Source organism: Oncorhynchus masou, chromosome 6, assembly GCF_036934945.1.
Source record: "Oncorhynchus masou masou isolate Uvic2021 chromosome 6, UVic_Omas_1.1, whole genome shotgun sequence".
NCBI classification, from domain to species: domain Eukaryota; kingdom Metazoa; phylum Chordata; class Actinopteri; order Salmoniformes; family Salmonidae; genus Oncorhynchus; species Oncorhynchus masou.
The window spans coordinates 9,156,218-9,168,840 of NC_088217.1; the positions used below are offsets into that span (position 1 = coordinate 9,156,218).

The 12,623-nt window shown below is 54.5% G+C and overlaps 1 protein-coding gene across 1 annotated transcript; it reads right to left on the reverse strand.

Annotated features, from left to right (window-relative positions):
- Nucleotides 1-310: 310 nt before the first annotated feature.
- Nucleotides 311-11,899, reverse strand: LOC135541241 (basic proline-rich protein-like). The gene is made up of 2 exons (XM_064967341.1): nucleotides 9,886-11,899; nucleotides 311-414 (listed from the first exon to the last, which is right to left on the reverse strand). The coding sequence occupies exons 1-2, from the start codon at nucleotides 11,897-11,899 to the stop codon at nucleotides 311-313; spliced, it is 2,118 nt and encodes a 705-aa protein (XP_064823413.1).
- Nucleotides 11,900-12,623: the final 724 nt, after the last annotated feature.

Sequence of the window (12,623 nt, forward strand, 5' to 3'; positions counted from 1 at the left end):
GGCGGGGTCGACTGTGGAGCCTAGGAGACGGGGTCGACTGTGGAGCCTAGGAGGCGGGGTCGACTGTGGAGCCTAGGAGGCGGGGTCGACTGTGGAGCCTAGGAGGCGGGGTCGACTGTGGAGCCTAGGAGGCGGGGTCGACTGTGGAGCCTAGGAGGCGTGGTCTATACTGTGGAGCCTAGCAGGCGGGGTCGACTTTGGAGCCTAGGAGACGGGGTCGCCTTTGAAGCATAGGAGGCGGGGTCGACTGTGGAGCCTAGGAGGCGTGGTCTATACTGTGGAGCCTAGCAGGCGGGGTCGACTGTGGAGCCTAGGAGACGGGGTCGACTGTGGAGCCTAGGAGGCGGGGTCGACTGTGGAGCCTAGGAGGCGGGGTCGACTGTGGAGTGTAGGAGACGGGGTCGACTGTGGAGCCTAGGAGACGGGGTCGACTGTGGAGCCTAGGAGACGGGGTCGACTGTGGAGCCTAGCAGGCGGGGTGAACTGTGGAGCCTAGGAGGCGTGGTCTATACTGTGGAGCCTAGCAGGCGGGGTCGACTGTGGAGCCTAGGAAGCGGGGTCTACTGTGGAGCCTAGGAGGCGTGGTCTATACTGTGGAGCCTAGCAGGCGGGGTCAACTTTGGAGCCTAGGAGACGGGGTCGACTGTGAAGCATAGGAGGCGGGGTCTACTGTGGAGCCTAGGAGGCGTGGTCTATACTGTGGAGCCTAGCAGGCGGGGTCGACTGTGGAGCCTAGGAGACGGGGTCGACTGTGGAGCCTAGGAGGCGGGGTCGACCTTGGAGCCTAGGAGGCGGGGTCGACTGTGGAGCATAGGAGGCGGGGTCGACTGTGGAGCCTAGGAGGCGTGGTCTATACTGTGGAGCCTAGCAGGCGGGGTCGACTGTGGAGCCTAGGAGACGGGGTCGACTGTGGAGCCTAGGAGGCGGGGTCGACTGTGGAGCCTAGGAGGCGGGGTCGACTGTGGAGTGTAGGAGACGGGGTCGACTGTGGAGCCTAGGAGACGGGGTCGACTGTGGAGCCTAGGAGACGGGGTCGACTGTGGAGCCTAGGAGGCGGGGTGAACTGTGGAGCCTAGGAGGCGTGGTCTATACTGTGGAGCCTAGCAGGCGGGGTCGACTGTGGAGCCTAGGAAGCGGGGTCTACTGTGGAGCCTAGGAGGCGTGGTCTATACTGTGGAGCCTAGCAGGCGGGGTCAACTTTGGAGCCTAGGAGACGGGGTCGACTGTGAAGCATAGGAGGCGGGGTCTACTGTGGAGCCTAGGAGGCGTGGTCTATACTGTGGAGCCTAGCAGGCGGGGTCGACTGTGGAGCCTAGGAGACGGGGTCGACTGTGGAGCCTAGGAGGCGGGGTCGACCTTGGAGCCTAGGAGGCGGGGTCGACTGTGGAGCCTAGGAGACGGGGTCGACTGTGGAGCCTAGGAGGCGGGGTCGACTGTGGAGCCTAGGAGACGGGGTCGACTGTGGAGCCTAGGAGACGGGGTCGACTGTGGAGCCTAGGAGGCGTGGTCTATACTGTGGAGCCTAGCAGGCGGGGTCGACTGTGGAGCCTAGGATACGGGGTCGACTGTGGAGCCTAGGAGGTGGGGTCGACTGTGGAGTCTAGGAGACGGGGTCTACTGTGGAGCCTAGGAGGCGTGGTCTATACTGTGGAGCCTAGCAGGCGGGGTCGACTGTGGAGCCTAGGATACGGGGTCGACTGTGGAGCCTAGGAGGCGGGGTCGACTGTGGAGCCTAGGATGCGTGGTCTACTCGGGAGTCTAGGAGACGGGGTCGACTGTGGAGCCTAGGAGGCGGGGTCGACTGTGGAGCCTAGGAGGCGTGGTCTATACTGTGGAGCCTAGCAGGCGGGGTCGACTGTGGAGCCTAGGAGACGGGGTCGACTGTGGAGCCTAGGAGGCGGGGTCGACTGTGGAGCCTAGGAGACGGGGTCGACTGTGGAGCCTAGGAGACGGGGTCGACTGTGGAGCCTAGGAGACGGGGTCGACTGTGGAGCCTAGGAGGCGTGGTCTATACTGTGGAGCCTAGCAGGCGGGGTCGACTGTGGAGCCTAGGAGACGGGGTCGACTGTGGAGCCTAGGAGGCGGGGTCGACTGTGGAGCCTAGGAGACGGGGTCGACTGTGGAGCCTAGGAGACGGGGTCGACTGTGGAGCCTAGTAGACGTGGTCGACTGTGGAGTCTAGTGGGCAGGGTCTACTGTGGAGCCTAGTAGACGTGGTCTACTGTGGAGCCTAGGAGGCGGGGTCTACTGTGGAGCCTAGTAGACGTGGTCGACTGTGGAGTCTAGTGGGCAGGGTCTACTGTGGAGTCTAGGATGCAGGCTCTACTGTGGAGTCTAAGCGGCAGGGTCTACTGTGGAGTCTAGGATGCAGGCTCTACTGTGGAGTCTAAGCGGCAGGGTCTACTGTGGAGTCTAGGAGGCAGGGTCTACTGTGGAGTCTAAGCGGCAGGGTCTACTGTGGAGTCTAGGAGGCAGGGTCTACTGTGGAGTCTAAGCGGCAGGGTCTACTGTGGAGTCTAGGAGGCAGGGTCTACTGTGGAGTCTAAGCGGCAGGGTCTACTCGGGAGTATAGGAGACGGGGTCGACTGTGGAGCCTAGGAGGCGGGGTCTACTGTGGAGTCTAGGATGCAGGCTCTACTGTGGAGTCTAAGCGGCAGGGTCTACTGTGGAGTCTAGGAGGCAGGGTCTACTATGGAGCCTAGGAGGCAGGGTCTACTGTGGAGTCTAGGGGGCAGGGTCTACTGTGGTGTCTAGGAGGCAGGGTCTACTGTGGAGTCTAGGAGGCGGGGTCTACTGTGGAGTCTAGGAGGCAGGGTCTACTGTGGAGTCTAGTGGGCAGGGTCTACTGTGGAGTCTAGGAGGCGTGGTCTACTATGGAGCCTAGGAGGCAGGGTCTACTGTGGAGTCTAGGAGGCAGGGTCTACTGTGGAGTCTAGGGGGTGTCTACTGTGGAGTCTAGGAGATGTCTACTGTGGAGTCTAGGAGGTGTCTACTGTGGAGTCTAGGACGCAGGGTCTACTGTGGAGTCATGGAGGCAGGGTCTACTGTGGAGTCTAGGAGGCAGGGTCTACTGTGGAGTCTAGGAGGCGGGGTCTACTGTGGAGTCTAGGAGGTGTCTACTGTGGAGTCTAGGGGGCAGAGTCTACTGTGGAGTCTAGGAGGCAGGGTCTACTGTGGAGTCTAGGAGGCGGGGTCTACTGTGGAGTCTAGGAGGTGTCTACTGTGGAGTCTAGGAGGCAGGGTCTACTGTGGAGTCTAGGAGGCGGGGTCTACTGTGGAGTCTAGGAGGTGTCTACTGTGGAGTCTAGGAGGCAGGGTCTACTGTGGAGTCTAGGAGGCAGGGTCTACTGTGGAGTCTAGGAGGCGGGGGCTACTGTGGAGTCTAGGAGGTGTCTACTGTGGAGTCTAGGGGGCAGAGTCTACTGTGGAGTCTAGGAGGCAGGGTCTACTGTGGAGTCTAGGAGGCGGGGTCTACTGTGGAGTCTAGGAGGTGTCTACTGTGGAGTCTAGGGGGCAGGGTCTACTGTGGAGTCTAGGAGGCGGGGTCTACTGTGGAGTCTAGGAGGTGTCTACTGTGGAGTCTAGGAGGTGTCTACTGTGGAGTCTAGGAGGTGTCTACTGTGGAGTCTAGGGGGCAGGGTCTACTGTGGAGTCTAGGAGGCGGGGTCTACTGTGGAGTCTAGGAGGCGGGGTCTACTGTGGAGTCTAGGGGGCAGGGTCTACTGTGGAGTCTAGGATGCAGGGTCTACTGTGGAGTCTAGGAGGCAGGGTCTACTGTGGAGTCTAGGGGGCAGGGTCTACTGTGGAGTCTAGGAGGCGGGGTCTACTGTGGAGTCTAGGAGGCAGGGTCTACTGTGGAGTCTAGGGGGCAGGGTCTACTGTGGAGTCTAGGAGGCAGGGTCTACTGTGGAGTCTAGGAGGCGGGGTCTACTGTGGAGTCTAGGAGGCGGGGTCAACTGTGGAGTCTAGCAGGAGTTTTTTTTTTGTCATCCTCGATGATTGTGAATGCATTATCCACATGTATGATTGTATTGTGTTTTAAATTGTCAAATTGTGTTTTAAAGTGTCAAATCTATCTATCGATATAACAGGTATTTAATCAAACGCAATTCTTGTCAACTTCAATGTTTTTATTATTCATGTTTTTAATCCTCATCTTCAAATGAAGGATAGAGGTTCAGCTGTGTTGATTCTTTGTGAGTGTGGAGAAGGGATACATCTGTCAACGCCAATGAATTCAACACATTTCCATTGAGGTAAAAATGTGCTCTTAGATGTGGCTAGAGAAACATCTGTATTGTTTGGGAAAGGGTGTCCTCTGCTGTTGCTTTTCTGTACTCCAGTCCAGGCAGACAAGCCAATCGCACGTGTACTTAACCTGGGTTTCTCCAAACTCGGTCCTTGCCCCCTCCATCTGACAACCAGCTGTGTGTGTGTGTGTGTGTGTGTGTGTGTGTGTGTGTGTGTGTGTGTGTGTGTGTGTGTGTGTGTGTGTGTGTGTGTGTGTGTGTGTGTGTGTGTGTGTGTGTGTGTGTGTGTGTGCAAGCCAATCGCACGTGTACTTAACCTGGGTTTCTCCAAACTCGGTCCTTGCCCCCTCCATCTGACAACCAGCTGTGTGTGTGTGTGTGTGTGTGTGTGTGTGTGTGTGTGTGTGTGTGTGTGTGTGTGTGTGTGCGTGCGTGTAGAAAAAGAGAGGGAGAGGATTGAGAGAGAGAGGTATATAGAGGGAATGAGAGAGAGAGGCATTAGAGAGAAAACGAGAGAAGGGGAGAGAGGGAGGGAGTGAGAAGGAGATATAGAGAGAGGAAGGAAGGTCAAAACTGACCTTAAACCCTTTGACGTTTGCAATAACTTTTATTTTTGATGTTTTGGAAATATTGATGAACGTCTCATTCTGAGGCGAGACTGTGAGAGCTTGTTGCTTTCCTCACAAGACAAGCTTCTTCCCTTTGCCCTAAATGAAAAAACAATCCACTATCATACAAAACGTTAAATCTTAAAACAAGACAATCTGAAACATAACTGTTTTCTCCTACATGACAATGTCCTTCAATACATCAATGATGTTGCTCTTGCTGCTGGTGATTCTCTGATCCACCTCTACGCAGACGACACCATTCTGTATACTTCTGGCCCTTCTTTGGACACTGTGTTAACGAACCTCCAGACAAGCTTCAATGCAATACAACACTCCTTCCATGGCCTCCAACTGCTCTTAAACGCACTAAATGCATGCTATTCAACCGATCGCTGCCTGCACCTGCTCACCTGTCCAGCATCACTACTCTGGACGGTTCTGACTTAGAATACGTGGACAACTACAAATACCTGGGTGTCTGGTTAGACTGTAAACTCTCCTTCCAGACTCACATTAAGCATCTCCAATCCAAAATTGAATCTAGAATCGGCTTCCTATATTGCAACAAAGCATCCTACACTCATGCTGCCAAACATACCCTCGTAAAACTGACCATCCTACCGATCCTTGGCTTCGGTGATGTCATCTATAAAATAGCTTCCAACACTACTCAACAAACTGGATGCAGTCTATCACAGTGCCAACCGTTTTGTCACCAAAGCCCCATTCACAACCCACCATTGCGACCTGTACACTCTCTTTGATTGGCCCTCGCTTCATACTCGTGGCCAAACCCACTGGCTTCAGGTTATCTACAAGTCTCTGCTCGGTAAAGCCCCGCCTTATCTCAGCTCACTGGTCACCATAACAGCACCCACTCGTAGCACGCGCTCCAGCAGGTATATCTCACCGGTCATCCCCAAAATCAATTCCTCGTTTGGGCGCCTTTCCTTCCAGTTCTCTGCTGCCAATGACTGGATCGAACTGCAAAATTCACTGAAGATGGAGACTCATATCTCCCTCACTAGCATTAAGCACCAGCTGTCAGAGCAGCTCACAGATCACTGCACCTGTCTGTTTATAGCCCATCTGTAAATAGCCCATATATCTACCTACCTCATCCCCATACAGTATTTATTTATTTAACTTGCTCCTTTGCACCCCAGTATCTCTACTTGCACATTCATCTTCTGCACATCTACCATTCCAGTGTTTAATTGCTATATTGTAATTACTTCGCAACAGTGGCCTATTGGTTGCCTTATTAACTCTCTTATCTTACCTCATTTGCACTCACTGTAAATAGACGTTTTGTTTTCTTTTGTTCTACTGTATTATTGACTATGTTTTGTTTTACTCCATGTGTAACTCTGTGTTGTTGTATGTGTCGCACTGCTTTGCTTTATCTTAGCCAGGTCGCAGTTGTAAATTGGAACTTGTTCTCAACTGGCCTCCCTGGCTAAATAAAGGTGTTCTCAACTGGCCTAGCTGGTTAAATAAAGGTGTTCTCAACTGGCCCACCTGGCTAAATAAAGGTGTTCTCAACTGGCCTACCTGGCTAAATAAAGGTGTTCTCAACTGGCCTACCTGGCTAAATAAAGGCGTTCTCAACTGGCCTACCTGGCTAAATAAAGGCGTTCTCAACTGGCCTACCTGGCTAAGTAAAGGTGTTCTCAACTGGCCTAGCTGGTTAAATAAAGGTGTTCTCAACTGGCCTATCTGGTTAAATAAAGGTGTTCTCAACTGGCCTACCTGGTTAAATAAAGGTGTTCTCAACTGGCCCACCTGGCTAAATAAAGGTGTTCTCAACTGGCCTACCTGGTTAAATAAAGGTGTTCTCAACTAGCCTACCTGGTTAAATAAAGGTGTTCTCAACTGGCCTACCAGGTTAAATAAAGGTGTTCTCAACTGGCCTACCTGGTTAAATAAAGGTGTTCTCAACTGGCCTACCTGGTTAAATAAAGGTGTTCTCAACTGGCCTACCTGGTTAAATAAAGGTGTTCTCAACTGGCCTACCTGGTTAAATAAAGGTGTTCTCAACTGGCCTACCTGGTTAAATAAAGGTGTTCTCAACTGGCCTACCTGGTTAAATAAAGGTGTTCTCAACTGGCCTACCTGGTTAAATAAAGGTGTTCTCAACTGGCCTACCAGGTTAAATAAAGGTGTTCTCAACTGGCCTACCTGGTTAAATAAAGGTGTTCTCAACTGGCCTAGCTGGTTAAATAAAGGTGTTCTCAACTGGCCCACCTGGCTAAATAAAGGTGTTCTCAACTGGCACACCTGGCTAAATAAAGGCGTTCTCAACTGGCCTACATGGCTAAATAAAGGCGTTCTCAACTGGCCTACCTGGCTAAATAAAGGCGTTCTCAACTGGCCTACCTGGCTAAATAAAGGCGTTCTCAACTGGCCTAGCTGGTTAAATAAAGGTGTTCTCAACTGGCCTAGCTGGTTAAATAAAGGTGTTCTCAACTGGCCTAGCTGGTTAAATAAAGGTGTTCTCAACTGGCCCAGCTGGTTAAATAAAGGTGTTCTCAACTGGCCCACCTGGCTAAATAAAGGTGTTCTCAACTGGCCCAGCTGGTTAAATAAAGGTGTTCTCAACTGGCCCACCTGGTTAAATAAAGGTGTTCTCAACTGGCCTACCTGGTTAAATAAAGGTGTTCTCAACTGGCCTAGCTGGTTAAATAAAGGTGTTCTCAACTGGCCTACCTGGTTAAATAAAGGTGTTCTCAACTGGCCTACCTGGTTAAATAAAGGTGTTCTCAACTGGCCTACCTGGTTAAATAAAGGTGTTCTCAACTGGCCTACCTGGTTAAATAAAGGTGTTCTCAACTGGCCTACCAGGTTAAATAAAGGTGTTCTCAACTGGCCTACCTGGTTAAATAAAGGTGTTCTCAACTGGCCTAGCTGGTTAAATAAAGGTGTTCTCAACTGGCCCACCTGGCTAAATAAAGGTGTTCTCAACTGGCCCACCTGGCTAAATAAAGGCGTTCTCAACTGGCCTACCTGGCTAAATTAAGGCGTTCTCAACTGGCCTACCTGGCTAAATAAAGGCGTTCTCAACTGGCCTACCTGGCTAAATAAAGGCGTTCTCAACTGGCCTAGCTGGTTAAATAAAGGTGTTCTCAACTGGCCTAGCTGGTTAAATAAAGGTGTTCTCAACTGGCCTAGCTGGTTAAATAAAGGTGTTCTCAACTGGCCTACCTGGTTAAATAAAGGTGATCTCAACTGGCCCACCTGGCTAAATAAAGGTGTTCTCAACTGGCCCAGCTGGTTAAATAAAGGTGTTCTCAACTGGCCCACCTGGTTAAATAAAGGTGTTCTCAACTGGCCTACCTGGTTAAATAAAGGTGTTCTCAACTGGCCTAGCTGGTTAAATAAAGGTGTTCTCAACTAGCCTACCTGGTTAAATAAAGGTGTTCTCAACTGGCCTACCTGGTTAAATAAAGGTGTTCTCACCTGGCCTACCTGGCTAAATAAAGGTGTTCTCAACTGGCCTACCTGGTTAAATAAAGGTGTTCTCACCTGGCCTACCTGGTTAAATAAAGGTGTTCTCAACTGGCCTACCTGGTTAAATAAAGGTGTTCTCAACTGGCCTATCTGGTTAAATGAAGGTGAGATAAAAATACATTTGTTTTTAATATCTCAGTACTGGCACAGCCATGTAACACAATACCCCCTGCGCTGTGCCAATAGATGCCTACACAACTGGTGTCAGGGATTCAAGCTCGGTTATCTCCTTACAGCCCGTTGTCAACATAGTTATATTAGGAGTGACCATAAGCACTGATGAACTGAGACACCTGTCTACAATGCCTCACAGGCTAAACCCCAACACCCCTTGTTCTATTATGTTGAGGCGGAATAGCTCAGGATGACTGAGAGGGAAGGGGCCAGGGTGTGTGTGTGTGTGTGTGCGTGTGTGTGCGTGTGTGTGTGTGTGTGTGTGTGTGCGTGCGTGCGTGCGTGCGTGTGTGTGTGTGTGTGTGATAAGAGTTCCCTTTAGCACACTTGATTGTTAATCCTTTCCTGGGGCAGAAACTGTTCTGCAAGTCAGTCTGGGAGCAGAGGAGCTGTCCCCCCCCACACACACACACAGAGTCACACGCCAGGAGCTGTCCACTCTTCTCCCCTCTTCTCACTCTGATACAACATCCTGTCCCCTCTTCTCTCCTCTTCTCACTCTGACACAACATCCTGCCCCCTCTTCTCCCCTCTTCTCACTCTGACACAACATCCTGCCCCCTCTTCTCCCCTCTTCTCACTCTGACACAACAACCTGTCGCCTCTTCTCACTCTGACACAACATCCTGCCCCCTCTTCTCCCCTCTTCTCACTCTGATACAACAGCCTGTCCCCTCTTCTCACTCTGATACAACAGCCTGTCCCCTCTTCTCCCCTCTTCTCACTCTGATACAACAGCCTGTCCCCTCTTCTCGTTCTTCTTAATATGTCCTGTCCTCTTGACTCTATACACTTCACATCATATAGTGGAAATAGGCACTTACATTCGAGTATTTGTATTTATTCATCTCTACGGGATCTGATATGGTCAGACAGCTTAAACTATTGTTAATCTAACACACTGTCCAATTTACAGTAGCTATTACAGTAAAATAATACCATGCTATTGTTTGAGGAGAGTGCACAGTTATGAACTTGAAAATGTACTAATAAACTAGTTAGGCACATTTGAGCAGTCTTTATACAACATTTTGAACAGAAATACAATGGCTCATCGGATCAGTCTAAAACTGTGCACATGTACTGCTGCCATCTAGTGGCCAAAATCTAAATTGCTCCAAAAGTGGAATAATACATTGCGGCCTTTCTCTTGCATTTTAAAGAAGATAGGAAAAAAAATAAAAAAAAGTTTTTTTTCTTTGTATTATCTTTTACCAGATCGATTGTGTTATATTCTTCTACATTAATTTCACAATTCCACAAACTGCAAAGTGTTTCCGCTTCAGGCCCTGAACTACAGGCAGTTAGATTTGGGTATGTAATTTTAGGCGAAAATAGGCCGTGGGTGGGGAGGCCGTGGGTGGGGAGGGCCGTGGGTGGGGGGGCCGTGGGTGGGGGGAGCGTGGGTGGGTGGGTCGTGGGTGGGGAGGCCGTGGGTGGGGGGCCGTGGGTGGGGGGCCGTGGGTGGGGGGACGTGGGTGGGGTGGCCGTGGGTGGGGGGGGGCATGGGTCTGGAGGCCGTGGGTGGGGTGCTATGGGTGGGGGGCGTGGGTGAGGAGGCCGCGGGTGGGGAGGCCGTGGGTGGGGGCCGTGGGTTGGGGGCGTGGGTGGGAGCCGTGGGTGGAGGCCATGGGTGTGGGGGCTGTGCTGTGGGTGAGAGCCGTGGGTGGGAGCCGTGGGTGGGGGCCGTGGGTGGGGTGGCCGTGGGTGGGGAGGCCGTGGGTGGGGTGGCCGTGGGTGGGGGGCATGGGTGGAAGCCGTGGGTGGAGGCCATGGGTGTGGGGGCTGTGAGTGGGAGCCGTGGGTGGGGGCCGTGGGTTGGGGCCGTGTGTGGGGAGGCCGTGGGTGGTGTGGCCGTGGATGGGGTGGCCGCGGGTAGGATGGCCCCGGGTGGGGTGGCCACGTGTGGGGTGGCCGTGGGTGGGGCCGTGGGTGGGGGGCGTGGGTGGGGAGGCCGTGGGTGGGGAGGCCTAGGGTGGGGAGGCCTAGGGTGGGGAGGCCGTGGGTGGGGAGGCCGTGGGTGGGGAGGACGTGGGTGGGGAGGCCGTGGGTGGGGAGGCCGTGAGTGGGGAGTCCGTGGTTGGAGAGTCCGTGGGTGGGGAGGCCGTGGTTGGGGAGGCCGTGGGTGGGGAGGCCGTGGGTGGGAGGGCCGTGGGTGGGGTGGCCGTGGTTGGGGAGGCCGTGGGTGGGGAGGCCGTGGTTGGGGAGGCCGTGGGTGGGGAGGCCGTGGGTGGGGAGGCCGTGGGTGGGAGGGCCGTGGGTGGGGTGGCCGTGGTTGGGGAGGCCGTGGGTGGGGAGGCCTTGGTTGGGGAGGCCGTGTTTGGGGTGGGTGGGGAGGCCGTGGGTGGGGAGGCCGTGGGTGGGGAGGCCGTGGGTGGGGTGGCCGTGTGTGGGAGGGCCGTGGGTGGGTGGGGTGGCCGTGGGTGGGGAGGCCGTGGGTGGGGGCCGTGGGTTGGGGGCGTGGGTGGGAGCCGTGGGTGGAGGCCATGGGTGTGGGGGCTGTGCTGTGGGTGAGAGCCGTGGGTGGGAGCCGTGGGTGGGGGCCGTGTGTGGGGAGGCCGTGGGTGGGGTGGCCGTGGGTGGGGTGGCCGTGGGTGGGGTGGCCGTGGGTGGGGGCATGGGTGGAAGCCGTGGGTGGAGGCCATGGGTGTGGGGGCTGTGAGTGGGAGCCGTGGGTGGGGGCCGTGGGTTGGGGCCGTGTGTGGGGAGGCCTTGGGTGGTGTGGCCGTGGATGGGGTGGCCGCGGGTAGGGTGGCCCCGGGTGGGGTGGCCACGTGTGGGGTGGCCGTGGGTGGGGCCGTGGGTGGGGGCGTGGGTGGGGAGGCCGTGGGTGGGGAGGCCTAGGGTGGGGAGGCCTAGGGTGGGGAGGCCGTGGGTGGGGAGGCCGTGGGTGGGGAGGACGTGGGTGGGGAGGCCGTGGGTGGGGAGTCCGTGGTTGGAGAGTCCGTGGGTGGGGAGGCCGTGGTTGGGGAGGCCGTGGGTGGGGAGGCCGTGGGTGGGAGGGCCGTGGGTGGGGTGGCCGTGGTTGGGGAGGCCGTGGGTGGGGAGGCCGTGGTTGGGGAGGCCGTGGGTGGGGAGGCCGTGGGTGGGGAGGCCGTGGGTGGGAGGGCCGTGGGTGGGGTGGCCGTGGTTGGGGAGGCCGTGGGTGGGGAGGCCGTGGTTGGGGAGGCCGTGGGTGGGGAGGCCGTGGGTGGGGAGGCCGTGTTTGGGGTGGGTGGGGAGGCCGTGGGTGGGGAGGCCGTGGGTGGGGAGGCCGTGGGTGGGGTGGCCGTGTGTGGGAGGGCCGTGGGTGGGTGGGGTGGCCGTGGGTGGGGAGGCCGTGGGTGGGGGCCGTGGGTGGGGAGGCCGTGGCATTTAAAGTCCCACTGGGCACAGACGTCAGTTAAACGGCCAGCTTTGATTTTCCGAGTCATATAACGTGAATTCAACGGGAAATCAATCAGACATGTCACCATGTTATTGGATTCAGACTAAATTCCCTGATGTTGATGACTTCTCCCTAATCCAATCATACGTTGATACAACGTCATCTTTCGGTTGAAATTATGTGGAAACAACCTTGATTTAACCCTGTTGTTTCCAAGTGGATTACTTCAGTAGGGAACTTATGAGTAGCCCTAAGTTTTCCCTTATTTCCAAATATCAATGTGTTATCATTCAAATGGATGATTTTCATAACTTGGACATATTGTAGCGATCCTCACTATATGCTGCACGTTTCCCACTAAGTTGGTTAACCCTATTGGCGCAATGTGTAGGCTGTTTGCCTTTCAGGTCCGGAGACTGGTTCACTTCACGCTCCCTCTGTTCCATCTAGTATCTCACACCATCAATAACCAATGGGACCTACAGACAAAATAGTTTTTTTCCTGGACAGGCTATTAAGGAAATAGGAAACCTACCTGCACATGACCATCTGATCATTTATCACTCCAGTGTTAATCTGCTAAATTATATTATTCGCCTACCTCCTCATGCCTTTTGCACACAATGTATATAGACTCTCTTTTTTTCTACTGTGTTATTGACTTGTTAATTGTTTACTCTATGTGTAACTCTGTGTTGTCTGTTCACACTG